Source organism: Meleagris gallopavo, chromosome 10 (genome assembly GCF_000146605.3).
Source record: "Meleagris gallopavo isolate NT-WF06-2002-E0010 breed Aviagen turkey brand Nicholas breeding stock chromosome 10, Turkey_5.1, whole genome shotgun sequence".
Classification (NCBI taxonomy): domain Eukaryota; kingdom Metazoa; phylum Chordata; class Aves; order Galliformes; family Phasianidae; genus Meleagris; species Meleagris gallopavo.
Window position 1 is genome coordinate 26,443,507 of NC_015020.2, and position 15,455 is coordinate 26,458,961.

At 49.5% G+C, this 15,455-nt stretch overlaps 2 protein-coding genes across 3 annotated transcripts in view; both read right to left on the reverse strand.

Moving 5' to 3' along the window:
- Positions 1-392: 392 nt before the first annotated feature.
- LOC104912471 (translation initiation factor eIF-2B subunit gamma-like) lies at positions 393-8,903 on the reverse strand. 2 transcript variants are annotated; one of them, XM_010716192.3, is made up of 4 exons: positions 8,761-8,902; positions 8,444-8,591; positions 6,545-6,684; positions 393-726 (listed from the first exon to the last, which is right to left on the reverse strand). In XM_010716192.3, the coding sequence occupies exons 1-4, from the start codon at positions 8,827-8,829 to the stop codon at positions 709-711; spliced, it is 375 nt and encodes a 124-aa protein (XP_010714494.1). In that variant the 5' UTR covers positions 8,830-8,902; the 3' UTR covers positions 393-708. The 2 variants fall into 2 exon arrangements, with proteins under 2 accessions (XP_010714494.1, XP_010714492.1); XM_010716190.3 differs by lacking the exon at positions 393-726 and adding an exon at positions 5,804-5,845 and having other exon boundaries at positions 8,761-8,903.
- Positions 8,904-9,266: 363 nt separating this feature from the next.
- LOC100546305 (E3 ubiquitin-protein ligase HECTD3-like) overlaps positions 9,267-15,455 on the reverse strand; it is a 6,462-nt gene continuing 273 nt past the window's right edge. Inside the window, exons 2-22 of the mRNA XM_010716323.2 lie at positions 15,326-15,451; positions 15,073-15,233; positions 14,734-14,826; positions 14,263-14,398; positions 13,918-14,033; positions 13,607-13,720; positions 12,635-12,717; positions 12,350-12,515; positions 12,050-12,131; positions 11,598-11,780; positions 11,458-11,510; positions 11,290-11,354; positions 11,032-11,135; positions 10,830-10,949; positions 10,598-10,687; positions 10,309-10,515; positions 10,055-10,184; positions 9,823-9,891; positions 9,613-9,694; positions 9,470-9,541; positions 9,267-9,376 (exon numbers count right to left, since the gene is read on the reverse strand). Of these exons, the coding sequence (XP_010714625.1) occupies positions 9,295-9,376; positions 9,470-9,541; positions 9,613-9,694; positions 9,823-9,891; positions 10,055-10,184; positions 10,309-10,515; positions 10,598-10,687; positions 10,830-10,949; positions 11,032-11,135; positions 11,290-11,354; positions 11,458-11,510; positions 11,598-11,780; positions 12,050-12,131; positions 12,350-12,515; positions 12,635-12,717; positions 13,607-13,720; positions 13,918-14,033; positions 14,263-14,398; positions 14,734-14,826; positions 15,073-15,233; positions 15,326-15,451 (2,334 nt within the window). The 3' untranslated portion in view covers positions 9,267-9,294. The remainder of the gene's footprint in view (positions 9,377-9,469; positions 9,542-9,612; positions 9,695-9,822; positions 9,892-10,054; positions 10,185-10,308; positions 10,516-10,597; positions 10,688-10,829; positions 10,950-11,031; positions 11,136-11,289; positions 11,355-11,457; positions 11,511-11,597; positions 11,781-12,049; positions 12,132-12,349; positions 12,516-12,634; positions 12,718-13,606; positions 13,721-13,917; positions 14,034-14,262; positions 14,399-14,733; positions 14,827-15,072; positions 15,234-15,325; positions 15,452-15,455) is intronic.

The window sequence follows — 15,455 nt, forward strand, 5'->3', positions numbered from 1 at the left end:
AAAAAAAAAAAAAAGAAATTCTTTTTACTACTTCAAAACAGATAAACAGAACATTCAGTTAAGTCTTGGGGAGAGAGAGATTATTATTTTATTTCCACTCACAGCACAAGAAGTACATAGCTATGTATTATGAGGACTGAGGTCTTTCTTTCCGTGCTCACCAAACTCTGCTCAGCTATACCAAAAGGATTCAGATTCCACCTTCCAGCCATTACAGCAAGCTTACTTACATCATGTGTTTGGAAAGGAGATTTTTCAACAGAGGAAGTGAAGCGCTGAGCCATGCCGTCCAAGACTACACGGATCAGTGACCCTCAACAGCAGACAGACCACCACCGTGACATCACACTTTCCACAACATGGCTCCCAAAGATGCACATACCAAGAGAATCTGGAGTTTCGATCTTTATTTGTTCAAAGAAAGTTGGTTTTTGCCTTCTTCACCTTGGTAGCTTTATAGAATTTGCTTTGTTTTTTAAGAGCTGTGTTACTTTCAAATCTTACTTTTTGAAACTAGGAAAACCAGGTGGACCACCTGAGATGAAACATTTCACATGCAAGCACTCACCAGTGATAGTAGTAGAAGACATGCTGATTAGCTCACAGCGTGTTAGTCAGGGCTTCCATTAACACAACCAAGAGCTCATCAAGGAAGGAAAATGTGAAATTGTTCCATTGCTGTCACTCTGCTGGAACGCCACAGTTTAATCACTGGCTGGAGTCTAGCTGAGTGACACGAGGAAGAGAAATGCTTAACAGAGAATGAAAATAATACAGATTCAGAGAAGACAAATGCACACCTCCCGCCTCAGCTGCAAGTGCAGATTCATGATTTAACCAGGTTTCCCAACCTGCTGCCTGGAGAGGCCCCTGCCCAAGAGGTGGTGCCAGGCAGCAGCTGTGGACGTCTGGAAAATCTGGCACAGAAATAAAAAGGCTAAATATTAAAGATGCCTAAAGAACGCATTTGTAAACTACACTGACACCCCTTTGTCTTATTATTACTTTTTGTCAACAATAATCTGCAAGTCACAAAAGGGTCTGCAGTAGTCTGATGAATAGCACAAAGAGAAGGTCACAGAAACAGAGTTCTCAAAGAAATTTCCTGAGTCAGGGTATTGCCTCCTGCCATCCCAGGTGTCACATTACTTAGTTTAGTCAAGAACAAACAAACAAAGACTTCTCATATTAGTATAAAAGTAGGGGGGGGTGTCTCGATTATCCCTTCAGGCAAACTGTTCATAATTCTGTTCACCTCTGATTGATGAAAACTTTCCTGTAACTCTCAGCCTTCTCTCGTGGAAAATTTAAATACAATCACATTTCAGTTTGAATGTCTTGTCTCCTTTTCAAGTGTTTGCTCTATATTTGACACAGAAGTTCCACACCTGTGCAGTATTCCAGTCAAAAATCTTCCCACTGCCTTAAGCAATTAATTTCTCATTGCAACTGAAAAATACCTGACACATTCTACTCTTGCATTTACCTCCTCCAACACAGTAGCTGCCCACCATTATCTTAATTCAGCTAGCACATTCTGAGATGTCATAAGTGTACTCCTACTCAAATTTCTTGTTAATAATCCCCCAAATCCTGAGTTCTGTGTTACCAAGTTCTTGACACTGTTGCTGTGCTGTAACATGGCAGGCCATGGCACTTGTGCTTTGCATAGCGATGCTGTGAATCATCCAGAGGAGGTCTACTAAACTGTGAGAGAAGCCCTTCAAGAAGAGCAGTCGAAGCCAAATAAACAGAGACATAAAATTGGAATGAAGAAGTCACAGAGCAACGTTCTGGAGAGAATGATCCCAAGGAAAGCCTTGACAGACACAACAGAAGACTTCATATTACAACTTGGAAAAAAGCATGTTTACTGACACCAGCTACAGAGGAAAAGCCTTCCTAAGTGAGCTAGGGGATTGCATTACATACGATGTAATGAGACATCAAAAGAAGTTAACCTTTTTAACAGGCAGCCTACTGCCCCAGTTTCAAAAATAAAAATCATCACTGAGAGATAAAACAGCATCATTACCCACTGCACGCAGCAGACAGCACAAAGACACCTCTTCTAGCTAGGAAGTGTATCAGGTAATGTCACTGAAACAGGATTTCTTACTAATTTCCCTGCTGTTCAGACTGAACTCATCTGAACGTTCCAGCCAGTGCTGCTTACCAATCAAAACCAGAACCAAGGACTGGAGATAGTTACCGAGGGGAAAGCAATTATGCACGATTGAAAAAAGAAACAAAACAAAACCCACATTTCTTTATTTCTTACAGAGACACTCCCCACCTTCCACTCTGTCCCTGGCAGTCCACAAGCTTTGGATGCTTAATAGAAATAACAGGAACATGGAAGCTATCACGTTACACCTTTCCTCCTGCTGTCACATCTGCAACGCCATTCCTAGTTTGCAGCGGCGTGCTGAAAAGTTATACTGATTTACTAAACTTCATTACCATGGATCTCATTTAAAAACCCTTATTCATGAAACATCCTGAGTGAGGAAAGTTAAATTGAAATCTGTAGTAAGTTTGGTGTTTCCTCATCACTTGTAGAAGAGGTATTCTGTTATTCCTTAGCAAAGACTGTCAAGGCTGCACGCTTCCCATGCAGTGATGGATGAAACAGCAATTAACAGCCCGTGTGAGATGGAAGTAAGAAAGGTAACTAGGAGAGCAGAACCAGGAAGTGACAAAAGTAAGGGATGCGGAAAAGCTGATCTCCTGAAGGAGGGAGTTTGCTTTACATTTCACGTAAAAATAACTTATCACAAAGGATATTTTTTAATGCAAATAATCAATGAAGACAAGACTCCAACACAAGCAGAAGACAACACACTCCTTCCAGAGGCAGAGGAAAGTGCAGACACCGCCTAAAGACTTCAGAATCCACTTTTACTAATGAACACTGGATAAGATGGTATTTTACTTCATGCAGAATTCAGAGTGATTTGACTTTGTTACTGTATCCACAAAGATAATGTTCTGAAATTTCAAAATCATTGCTGATGCTGATTCTCAGAAAAAGACACGAACATACAGCAATATTTCCTTCACACAGCTTTTCAAAGCCAGATAGGCAGGCAGCATAAGACATCTATGGTAATGCCACCTTCTGCATCCTATAAGCCTTGCTGGACTTGTCTCACCTCCATGCTGTGGGTAAGGCAATAGTTCCCAAAGTAGTGAAGTTTTCACTAAATAAATTACTTCAGAATTACTCCAGTACACTTGCATGCACAAACAATTGAAAGAAAAACGGAAGTCAGAGGCACAGAAATCAGTGTTCCTGTCACTAATTTACAGGCAAACCCAAATCTTACGTATAATTATTCTATACACTATTCTTTTGCCAAGGCCCAATCCAGGGCAGCAGAGCTCCCTTCGCTCTTTGTGATCAAGCAAGGTCATCAATCTGTCACCCAAGCCCAGAAGCATGGAAAGTTGGTTTGTTTCTTTGTTTAACCTGTTCAGGCTCTCCCACCAGCACAGATTGTGAGCTGGCAGAGACCTGTAAACACCCCTATGGTAGTAAAACTGCAGTTTCAACACTAGCATTGTTATAATACCACCAAGTGAGTCTACACAGTCTGTGTTTTACCCTTCCCAACTCTCTATGTAAACAAGAAAATAATTAAGCCCTTACAGTCTCACCATCATCTCCATATTTTGAACAGCTACCCATTAACATTCTGGCAAAAGATTAGTAGAAAACTAGGAATTTAGAGAGCGCAAATGAATAAAAGTAACAATAATATGAAACATCTTAAAAAAGCCACAAAAGCGCGGACATTAAATGGCAGCCAAGGAAACTGTCACAATGTACAACTCCTGCAGGAGGATCCTGAAACTGAGGGCATCCTAAGGAAAGACTAAGATTGTCTACAGGGAAGCAACGGAAGGAACAGATGGATTGTTATCACAAAGATCTCACACAAACTGCTTCGTATCCTTACATAAAAGGACAATGCTGTGCGTTAATTCTCAAAGAAGCGACTTAAGGAATCAATTTCAGCATGTTATCTTTATTTTGGGAAGGATGCAAGAAAAGGATACATTCAGACTGATAAACAATATCAAATGCCTAATAAAGCCGGTACCTCATCCATCTGATATTGGCTGAGACAATCAAAAATAACAGGAGGAGTTCCAGAACAGCAAAGGGTACACATCTACTGTATCAGCTCTTGAAGTTAAGATCTGCACAGAGTAGGTGAACGGCAAAAAAAGCTTGATCAGTTTTCTTGTGATTTAACGCAATCACTGAACAACAGGAAAGAGTAAGACTGGTGCAGTCGGTTGCTTGCTTCCATGCACAGGGACAGTCTTACCCACCTCCCAGAATGCCAGCACCGAGAAAGCAAGAGAACAACGAAAACCACCTTCTCTGAGCCGTTACAGGCTTTGCACACATGCATTCTTTAGGTTACATCTGAATGCAATTCTAGAAATCTCATTTTGACAACTAAACTTCACAGCATCAAACCTTATTAGCGAAGGTGTAGCACAGCAAAAAGACTGGCTGCAGCAGGCACAGCAAGCAGCAACACTGCGTGGTGGAACTCAGTCCAAGGCCAGACAAGGCAGCACGTCATGAGACCTCATGCTTCAGAGTGGTCCGACGTTTCTGTGCACCTCGGGATTTGTTCAGCTAGCCCTAGGCATATTTCTCATAGTGCACTAATAATTTTGGCTTTACTCCACGTCACTCGCACTGCATACAGGCGAGTTGTCTATGTTGTGCCACGTTACCTCATTTTTATTGAGCATACTTGCTCTTCTGTCTGTGGGCAATTAACTCAATTTGCGACAAATAAAAGTTTCAGCAACCAGTTTAAACTCCTCATCAGGCTTTTGGCACGGGCTGCAAAAAGCCTGCCAGCAAACTATGGCCACAAGCAGCAGTTGTTTCCCTGGTAAAAACTAATTCTGCAGTCAGATCCCTCTCCTGCCACACCACAGACTACAGCTTTTCAGCTACCCCTGCCATGTAGTTCTCTCACCTCTGTTGCACAGGAGAGGGTATATCCTGTAAGAGGTAAACGACTGGTGTGTATTTACTTGAGGAATGACTCCAAAATACACAGTGCACCAATCTGCTCAAGAACTTAGTATAGATTTATTTCAAATAAGAGACCACTATGTCCTCTCTGGCCAATCAAGGGAAAAAAGGGGAGAAGCAATTGCTGCCATTCACACACAGAAGTTTACTGAAGAAAATGGCTGGTTTTGAATGTTGCCTCTCTTCTTCTCTAATCCCCTAACACAACATTGCCTCCTCTAACAACACAGTCTATGTTCTCACCTCCGCACACTTTACTACTGTCTCTCAGATTTCCCCTAACAAAACTGCCTGCATTGCCAAACAGATGTGCACCCAGCCTGCTGGGCTGACCACTCTGATCAGGCAATAAAACTGTAAGGCCTGGGTCAAAATTTGCCATGTAGGGAGACTTCCTTACTGCATACACAAGTGAAAAAAATAGTACCTGAGTTATTATGGAGTGCAGCTCTCCACATGACAGAAATCCTCAGTTAAACTACAATTCTGTTAATTTTGTTTTACCTCTTTGTATCTCACTTGCACTTTGATTTGTTACAGTCTGTACATTGATACCTTACAAAACCTCTCTCACTGTGCCACCTGGACACCCACATTTGTCTGGAAAGTTTCTTCTTATCTTGATTGGAGTCTACCTTGAAAGTATACAGCCTGTTACACTGCAGTTTATTACCTTCAACAGAGCCTGAAGAAGACAAAAGACACCTCAGGACTTTAAATGGTCCATTGATGTTCTGTTGTAACCTTTGTTTAAATAGCCAATTTGGCTAAGGTGGCCTAAACAGACAGGGAACAAACCAGAAAATTAAGCATATGACAACCACATAAACAAAATTCCATCCCAATCCTGGTATGAGCTCCAAGTACCATTTCTGCCTTATACTGCAGCGTTTTTATTTGTGCAGTTAGAAATTAAAACTCAAGGAACAATCATTTTTATTAGGACAGCATCCAACTGCAGTAAGTAGCTCTTTATCACATTTGGGCACTGTTTATCTAAGAACTCATCACATGACCAAGCTACTACAAGCAGAAAACTGAAGCCTAATGGAAAGGACCAAGCCCAAGCTTCCTCACATATCAGTGTGTTGCCTAGGCTGACTGAACCTCTCCAGAAATGCTTTCCCAGGCACAAACTGGACAACAGCTAACATACATCATATAAAAAATGATATGAGCAAATACTACCTCTTAATTAACCTGCCAGAAAGCTAACAAGGACTAAATGGCATCGAGTGCCCAGCCTGATTTGCTCTGGCCTTCCTAGCTATCATTTCTACTCAAGTCCTTGTCTGGGTTCCCCTGTGAGGTGACCTACACAGCAGTCAGACCTTCCACAGATCGGGAAATTCAGCTACCTGCAATAGCATTACATGGTACAGCTCTCAGGGTATTAAAGTGTAATGGGGAAAAAAAAAAAAAGAGGTGAGTTTAAACAGATGTGTTCTAGTCAAGTTGAATAAAGTACAAAAATACCTTTATTTTCTGGTGAATATGCCTCAGCGAATCTGCTGTACCCATGTCCACGTTGTCGCTGATGTACACAAAATCCAGCTTCATTTTTGTGTCCAAGTTTAGCATTTTCTGGATTTCCTTCCTTGTAATCACAATGACCTCTAGAAGAGGAAAGTGGGATGAGATCAAGCAATAGCAACACTCTGGAGCTTTGCCTTTCACCCTACCCAATCCTGTATAGCTCTCTGGACACCACCACCAAGCACAGCATCGCAATGCATTGGTTAAACTAGTGCCAACACCAGCTTGGCAAAGAAGTGGAGTAGTTTGCGAACAACAAACTCATTCCACCTAGAAAAGAGAAGGTAAAAGTGTATTTGAGGAACATCAACGGTGGCATGACAGCACATTTTCAAAAATGAAGAATATGAGAACAGAAGCTTTGTAGGAAAAAAAATGAATGAGAAAACAAAAAAGCAAGAAATCTTTTCCCTGGGACACAAAGAAAAAGCAGCAGGCACACACTCAAGTTAAAAAGAAAATAAAAAAAATAAAAAAATCACCACCCATCCATTGCATTATCCACAGGATTTTAAACAAAGTACAGCAAACAGTACAGCCCTTTACCTAAGAAGTTCCTACCATACGATAAAAGCATGATAAGAATATATCTGCATGGGTCAAAAATGATGTCCTCCTGAAACTGTTAACAGAAAAGATGGAAATGTAAACAGGAGAGCTGTATGGGAGTTGTGTGGTAGTTTGGCACCAAAGCTACTGGAGGGCTCTCCTCTCACTCCCGTGCAGGATGCCAGCTAGAACTGGGGCAAAAAGTAACAGTGGAAAAGGAACTGGTGTCAGGTGGAGGCTGTAAGCCCACATTTCAGCATAAATTTGGTGAGGAGGACAAAGGCCTAAATATTAGGAAGGATGACGTGCTTGCAGTTGGGACAAAAGGGAAGTAGTGAATCAGACTGGGGAACACCTACTTGTTAACACAGTAATAAGAACCAAATTGTCACCTAGCAAATCATTAAAACTATGATCCAGGGAAGGAATCCATACTACTGCAGAATTTACACAAGAATGTACTGTTTGGTCAGGGAGCAGAAGCAAGAAAAGCAAGGAGGTAGTTAGTTGCTTACCGAAGCTGCACGTGTAACCTCACGTGGCCAAGTTTTCAAAGGACACATAAAGGTTCTCAAGCATTTCTTAACAAGACAAAATAAAGGCAAAAGGCCTACATTTATTTTTCCCTTTATTCCCAGACACCAAAACAGTAACAAGCTAACATGGATACATCATGTATGCTAACTGGTACATCTCCAAAGAAAAAAGCGTTAGTTTGGGAAAAAGTCACGTTCTCAACGCAGAGCACAGAACGTCGAAGAGATGCTCTGAGATGCAGTCACTGAAGAGAAACCAAAGAAGCAGCAAAAAAGCAAAGTACAAAAGCAAGCATTACAAGGCTGCCAGCTCCCCCTGTGCTGCTCTGCCTGAAGCCCTGCACTGAGCTGCCCTCTGCAGCAATGACTAAATGCCTCACACAGGGCAGATAACCCCGAACTTCAGGCCAAACTGGAACAACACACCAGGAGCCATCCAAGAGAGCTGACATGCAACTCACACCACTGTTATTAATGACTCACAGAAATAAATGCAGACAAGACCTCTGATTAACAGCATTGGCAAAAACGCCAAAGTTAGGAAAAGTGTATGGATGAGGAGAGCCTTGATGGGGGGCCTAGAGGAGGACGACAAAGGGTGAGAAGGGAGCACGCACAGGAACGTAGCTTGTAGCTGAAAGGCACGACGCTGGGAACAGTGGCTGCAGTCCCAGGTGGAAGAACGACTGACGGAGGTGGTGCCAGGAAGGCAGCAGGGCCGCCTGCCCTCTTCCCACCCCGGGCACCGCCTCACCTTCGAAGCCGGCGCGCTCCAGAAGGTTCAGCGGGTACCAGAGCAGGGGGCGGTTGCCCACCGGCAGCAGCGGTTTCGGGATGCTGGAGGTCAGGTCCGTCATGCGGGAGCCGCCTCCGGCCGCCATCACCACGGCCTGGAACTCCATCTGCCACACAGAAACGGCATCACTCACCCACGGCAGCACCGAGCCGAGCCGGGGTTACAGCGGTTCGCTTCAGCCCGGCCCGACTATAGCCCTCTCGGCTGCTCGGAAGCATGCGCGGCCTCCCCTTCTCTCCGGCAGCCGCACCGGTCCCGCCCGGCCCCGCCGTTACCTCCTCTCCACCGGCGCCCAGCACCTTTCTGACAGAACCACAATGGCGGCGCCGGCGCGCAGTGCGCATGCGCCCGGAGAGCCGAGCGCATCGATGTCGGAGAGCGGCGGGAAAGCGCCGATCGGATCGATCACCTCCCAGCCCGGCGGCCGGGTCAGCGAAAGAAGCGCCGAGGGGAGGAGCGCGGGATCACCGAGCCGTGGATTGCCGTTTGACTGCGGGGAGGCACAGCGCCTCCATGCGGCTTGGGGTGGAACTGCACCGTAGGGGGGGCTGCGGGATGCAACGTAGGGAGTAGTCTGTAGGGGGACAATTTCCGGAAGGAGAGGGGGGGTTATCTCCAGCCGGACAGCCGGAACCCACAACCTGGTTGCATTGAGATGGCAGGGAACCAGTGACCCCAAAGGTTCACGGGGATAAGAGGATAAGAATGGAGGTGCTCCCATGGCCGGGAAAAGGACAACACACACAGCTCCCACACGACGCTCACCACACTAAGGACACAATTGTGACCAATTAGTGGTTTTATTGCCACTAGTCCCAGGTGTTCTTGTCAGTGTCGATGGACATGCAGTTATACACAGCAAAGCGCAGCAGCTCCTCACACGTCTTGACCCTGGGGGCAAGACACTGGGTTAGGGCTGGGGCTGTCCCCAAACTGCCCCCCATGGTGGGGAGGCTGAGTGTCCTCATCCCCAGGCAGACTCACGAGGAGTATTTGGGCAAGAACAAGGAGCAGGAGCACGTGGAGGCCTCAGGCATCATGTCCAACCGCTCAGGGCTTGGGAGAAAGGAGAGATGGGTCAGGGGTCCGCATGGCAGGACCGCAGCCTGCAGGACAGCCAGACTCACATGGACCGGTCTGGGTAGATGGTGAGCTGAACCGGGAGGCGGCTGCGGCCGGTGATGAACTTGAGGAATCGGCTGAGGTCCTCTGAGAAAGGACAGAGAACAGAGCTGGGGTCACCTTCCGAGCTGGGAAAGCCAAGGGACACTCCCAGGGGAAAAAGTGACCCTGCAGGCCTGGCCCAGTGGGTGAAGACAAGGACAGTGGTTGCTCACCACTGGTGAAGTTCTTGAGGGCATCCCAGAATTGCTGGACGCGGGTGCTGTCAAAGTCCTCAAAGGTGACTGTATGAAGGAACACACAGGGGCTTTGTGAGAAGAGCTCCACAAAGGACATCAAGGTGGGGTGCCAGAGTGCAGGATGACTGCTTGTCTCCACACACAGGGCAGGAGCATGCGGAGGACGAGCAGCATCCATGAGTACAGATTAATGCTGCCCGCTACTTACTGAACTTCTTCAGCTCATCCACTGTCACCTCAGGGTTCCCACAGACCTTCCTCTCCAGCTGCTGCCAGGTGAGCAGGTCCAGCACAGCCTGAGGCACCACGCGGAGCAGCCCAGCACGAATAGCTGCCACCTGAGGAGAGCCATGTCACCGCAGCAGGCCCCTAACCCACTGTGGACAACCAGGCCAAACAGAGGGCACCTGGAGGACCTGACAAGTGATCGATCTGCTTGCATGGCCAGGACCGTGGTGTTACCTGCTCCTTGCTCTCCTCCAGCCGAGCCTTCTGCACCAGATGGATGAACTCTTTGCGGTCCTCAAAGCGCACCACGGTGCTGCTACCCTTTGGGATCAGCTCTACCACACGCTGGTCGCTCCGTACCGTTGTGTAGGTCAGCTCCTTGCCAAACATGAAGTTGAAGGCCTCCCTGTCCACTTCCTCCAGCATTTCCAGCAGCTTCACCTGACACCCAAAAGGACAGCGCTGTCACAGCAGAGCTGGAGGCAGCTATGGGAGCACAGGGCATGGTCCCAGCCCTGCTCACCAGCTCCACATCCACAGCAGCAAAGTCCTTGCTCCAGATGACCTCCTCCCCTGACAGCTGCTTCCACACCAGACTGGGCAGAGCCAGGACCTGCAGGGGGATTGGAGATGTGCCCTCCCCAGCACCAGCTGAGGATGGCCCAGCCAAGGGACTTGGTGGCAGGGGAACCGGTGGCATGGATTTGTCCCACGTCAAAACTGTTTGCCAGCCAGGCAGGAAGTGCAACACTCACCAGAATCTCCTTGCTCCTCAGGGCTGCTCCCATGAGCTGTCCAATCCACTCATACTTAGGGAAGTCCTTGCAGGAGGGGTTGGGGACGTACATGTCCCTGGTATCGCTGCTGCTGTTACCCTGTGAGTGGGAGACACCAAAATCTAATTCAGCCTCTGCCCAGAGTCTGGTTTGAGGATGCTGCTGTGCAGGGATGCCAAACCTGGTTGGATGTGCGCACAAAGAAGGGCAGGGGCATGGGGACATCACCAGAGCTGGGACACAGCTCCTCAGAGATATCTGTCAGGCAGTCCCGAAAACCACCACCTGCAAAGGAAGGCAGAGGTTGCAGTGTGGTACAAAGTGAGCCTGCAGGATTTGACCATCCACACCTCTACCCATGGGGCACTTGTGCAGAGCAGGGCACCATCGCAACAGAGACCCCCAAACTCTGCCTAGGGAGGGACAGGAGAGCTCTCACCATTATCGATGACACCCTCCGTGGTGAAGTCACACTCCCACCACTGGCTGTGGGTCTGAGGCCACCTGTGGGGAAGCAACAGCCCTGTGCAAACCTCCTCCGAGAAGAACAGCAGCACTGATCACCTGCATTCTGCTCCAGGGAGGTGACACGAAGCTGAAAACCCACCTGTAGTTTAGGAGATGATTGTTGGTTTTGGAAGGCTTCAGGTTTTCATACACCTGCAGAAGAACATGATGGAGGGGGATGGAGAGGCAGTGATGCTGAAAGATGCCAAATCATCAAGCGTCGATTTGATGCTGCTGTACCTGGGTGAAGACTGTGTTCCGGCCACTGGGGTCCAGCTCAGGGTGAGCCCGGTGCTCACGGGCCAGCTGCCGGTTGATGAGCAGCTTTGGCAGCATGCAAGGTGGCCTGCTCTCTGAGCTCTGCAGGCAATGGGTGACAAGGGTTTTGCCCAGCTTGCACAGCTGCAGGAACGGCTTCATGCCCTAATGGAGAATACGTAATGGAGTTAGAGGCCTGATCCTGCCCCACATGCCCTCTTTTGCCCTCCTCAGCATCACAGGGGATGCTCAGCTACTCCATGCCTCCAGCAACAGCTGAAGTACAAAACACCATAGTGAGCCCTGGTCTGTCTTCCTTGGCTCAAAGAAGAGTGCAGAGAAAATGTGGACATGTCCCAGGGCACCCAGCCCAGCCCAGCCCAGGATGCTATGGTCCTACCAACATATCTCAAAGGAGCCCAGAGAACGCTCACCCTGAGCACACTAAAGCTGCTGTCACTCTCATCGGAGATGGGGATCAGGTACCCCAGGACACTGTCCAGGAGCTGGATGAACCTGAAGACCAGGGAGGAGAAAGGGTGAGGATGCCGTGTAGGGTATCCAGGTCCCACAACAAGCACAGTGCCCCCCAGGCACTGAAAGCAGCTATGCTTGAATGGGGAACCACAAGGCAAAGTCTATACCACACACAGGAAAGGAGCCAGCAGGTTTTAAGCATGACACATGTTAGAGGCCAGAGCATTGTCCTTGCTGTTGCTGTCTCCATGCTGTACCTCTGGATAACTATGGCCCTGTGGTACAGTATATCCGTGTCCACTCCTTCCAGCAATGGGTAGCGCACCAGCTGGGCCGTCTGAAACATGTCTGCGTTGAGGCTCAGGTCCCTCTCCCAGAAGGACGTGAACTTAATCCCTCGCAGCCGGACATTGTACCCTTGTTCTGCCAGGGAAGGACAGCAATGCAGTAGATGCACGCTAGCTTTTCCTCCCATGGCCCCACAAAGCAGCTGTGGGGCAGGGAAAAAGCCAGAGGTGGCTGCACCCCATGCATGAGCTCACCTCGGCACTCCAAGATGCGGATCTCCAGTACCGGCATGTGGGTCTTCATGTCACGTAGGATGCATACATCCTGATAGCTATTCCTGCAGGCAGCATGGATTAATGGCAAAGCTGCAGGGCACAGCCCTGGTGAAGACAAAGCTGGGTTCCCATCAAGGTCATGCCAGCATCCTAAATCCTCAGTGGCGAAAGACCCCCAGCCTCACCAGGGCTGCAGCAGGAGGGGATGGAGCAGAGAAGAGTGGCTGCCCACAATATAGAGGACGTCCTGAAGGAGGTGAGAACCGCATCCAGAAAAGAGCCAGGAAAGAGCACAGAGTCAGCAAGGACAAAGCAGGGCAGGAAGGCAAAGTGGCCATGAGCGGCTGCTTCAGCACAGACGTTGGAGCAGAGCTGGCCACATAAATAAGAGTGAGGCACAGTGAGGGTGGTCCGTTTTTGGAGGAAGCAGTGATTTGAGAGGACGAGTGAGTCGGTATGTGATTCACTGGTGTTTCCGAAGCTTCTGCCAAGGTCCCTGCAAAGACCGACGGGTATGCAGGGAAAAACAACTGCAGCTGCCGGAATGCAGAGTGGAGACAGCTCCTGCTGCCAGGAAAGGGACCTCGATGGTCTCACAGGTGTTTCTTCAAACAGAAATCATCCAAAAAGTACAAACAGGCAAGTCATGGGGGAGGAGGAGGAGGAAATCTTCGCACTTCTGGGTGCCCATCTCAAGAAAGGCACTACGAGGATGCAGGGCAGACGGAGAGATAAAGCACTGCAGCTACAGCATGGCAGAGGTGCTCAGAAAGCACTCAGGCAGCAGCAGTGTTGCACCCCCCGAAGGCAAGAAAGAGGAGGAATGGCCTCCAAAATCCCTAGCTGGGAGGAAGCCACAGCTCAGCTGGCGCAGTATAGATGAAGCTCAGAAGCAGAAATGAAGGTTGGCAGATGGAGTTGGGCAGAGGCTGCTCCTCTCTCGTTACTCACTCGTTGATTAAGACGGTTCTCAGGTGCTGCAGCCTGTTGGCTGGCCCTCCATACACAGCCACCCGCCTGGGGACGTAGGAGTTGATGCATGCGTTGAGCATCAGCCACAGCTTCCTGGGGACAAGAGCATGATGCAGCATTGTCCTCCCCTCCCGAGATGCTCAGAGATGCCCCCAGAGGCGTCCCAGGGGCTATGTCCTCCTGGAGCCTCCACCTCGAGCTGCAGCCCAGGGAAAGCTGTGCTCAAGAGGAAGACTGTGCTCTGCCCCTGCCACAACCATCACCAGGGAAGGGACATCCTCAGATCTCACTTGATGACGCTGCCTTTCTTCATGTGGAGCCGCACCCAGTGCTGCCCAGGGGACCCGTTGCTCTCCCAGTAGGTGTCTCCCTGGTTGTCTGTCAGGTGGGTTACTTTGAAGTCATCCTGGAAGAGCGCAACGAGCAGAGGGAGGAAGCTGAGCACCTTTGGGCAAACCACAGCCATGCCCAGGATGGTTTCGCTGCAGATACCTATCTCCTGGCAGTTTTACTAAAACAGCAAAGACCACCACTGTCCCTTCCTCTCGTGGAGGTGATTCTCCCTGCAGCTGTGGGATGCCTGGGCACACTATGCCACAGCAGAGTGTAGGGGACAGAGGAGCCCCACAACGCACCAGCTGCGAGGAGACCTCTATGCTGTTGAGGTGGTCCTTAAAGCAGTCCTTGCAGTGTTGATCCCTCTCGGTGATGTCATACAGGAAGCGCCCTAGCTCCATGTCTTGCTCGTAGCTCCAATTTGGAGGCGTCGACCTATGGGGAATCCGTGCTAACAGAATGAGAAGACCACACTGTGCCCCAAACCCACCCATCAGTGCCGTGGCCCAAATCAAGGCAGCCCCAGCATCCTGCTATCAGCACACAGGAGGGCCCTGAGCAGCTACATCTCCACTACCACACCAGGTGTTTATGGCCACCCCAGCCCAGCAGGAATAGTGCTATGCAGTTGCTCCAACAGTCCCTGGAGCAAAGGCCGTCGCTGGGTGGCATTGATGCAGAAGGCATCAGCCAGCACCCACCCTCCCAGCCCTGCAGACATGGCCACCCCCCGGGCACCCTGGTACCACTCCACAAAGCTGTGTTTGTACCGAAGCTTCTGCACCACAGCCTCATCTGGCTCGACTGGCATGGGCCTCTCTCCCAACTGCATGGTGTACGTCAGGTCCACCACTTGTTCCCAGCTAAATGGAGGGGTCACATAATGGAAAATAAAGGGTCAGTGCTTGGTTTACCTAAATGATTCCTGCCTTAGCCTGGTGCCAGCAGTACCCAAGGGCTGTGGGAACAGCACTGAGAGGACTGGTGTCACTCTGTAGGCTAATAGGATAGCAGGGATGGCTGTCTGGGGGAAGCCAAGCGGTTGGAATGGTTGGGTCCCTCTCTAGGTCTCACTGCATGGCAGCGGGATGCAGCAGTGTGGGCCTTACCTAGCCACAGGTTTGTAATCCATTCCAAAGGTCTGGTGTTGCTGCTGGATCTTCTCTACCGGATCCACCGGTACCAACTTATCTCCCCCATCTCCGAACCGCTGCGCCAGGACCCAGCCCTCCTCCAGCTCATCACAGACCCCGTTCTCCTCCAGGTGCTCCTAAAGCACACCCGGCCCGAAGTGACACATCCCGCTCCCGAAGCGGGCACGGAACCGAACAGCGGTGCCCCCGGCCGCCGCCCCGCCGTTACCTTGCGGAGCTTCACCCACAGCCCCGCGCTGTTTCGGTACTCCTCGCCCGTAGCGCGGAGGCAGCCGCCCTTCCGCACCTCGATGGTGGCCCGCGCCGCCCGCTTGGAGCCCCGCGCCGGCCCGGGGCCG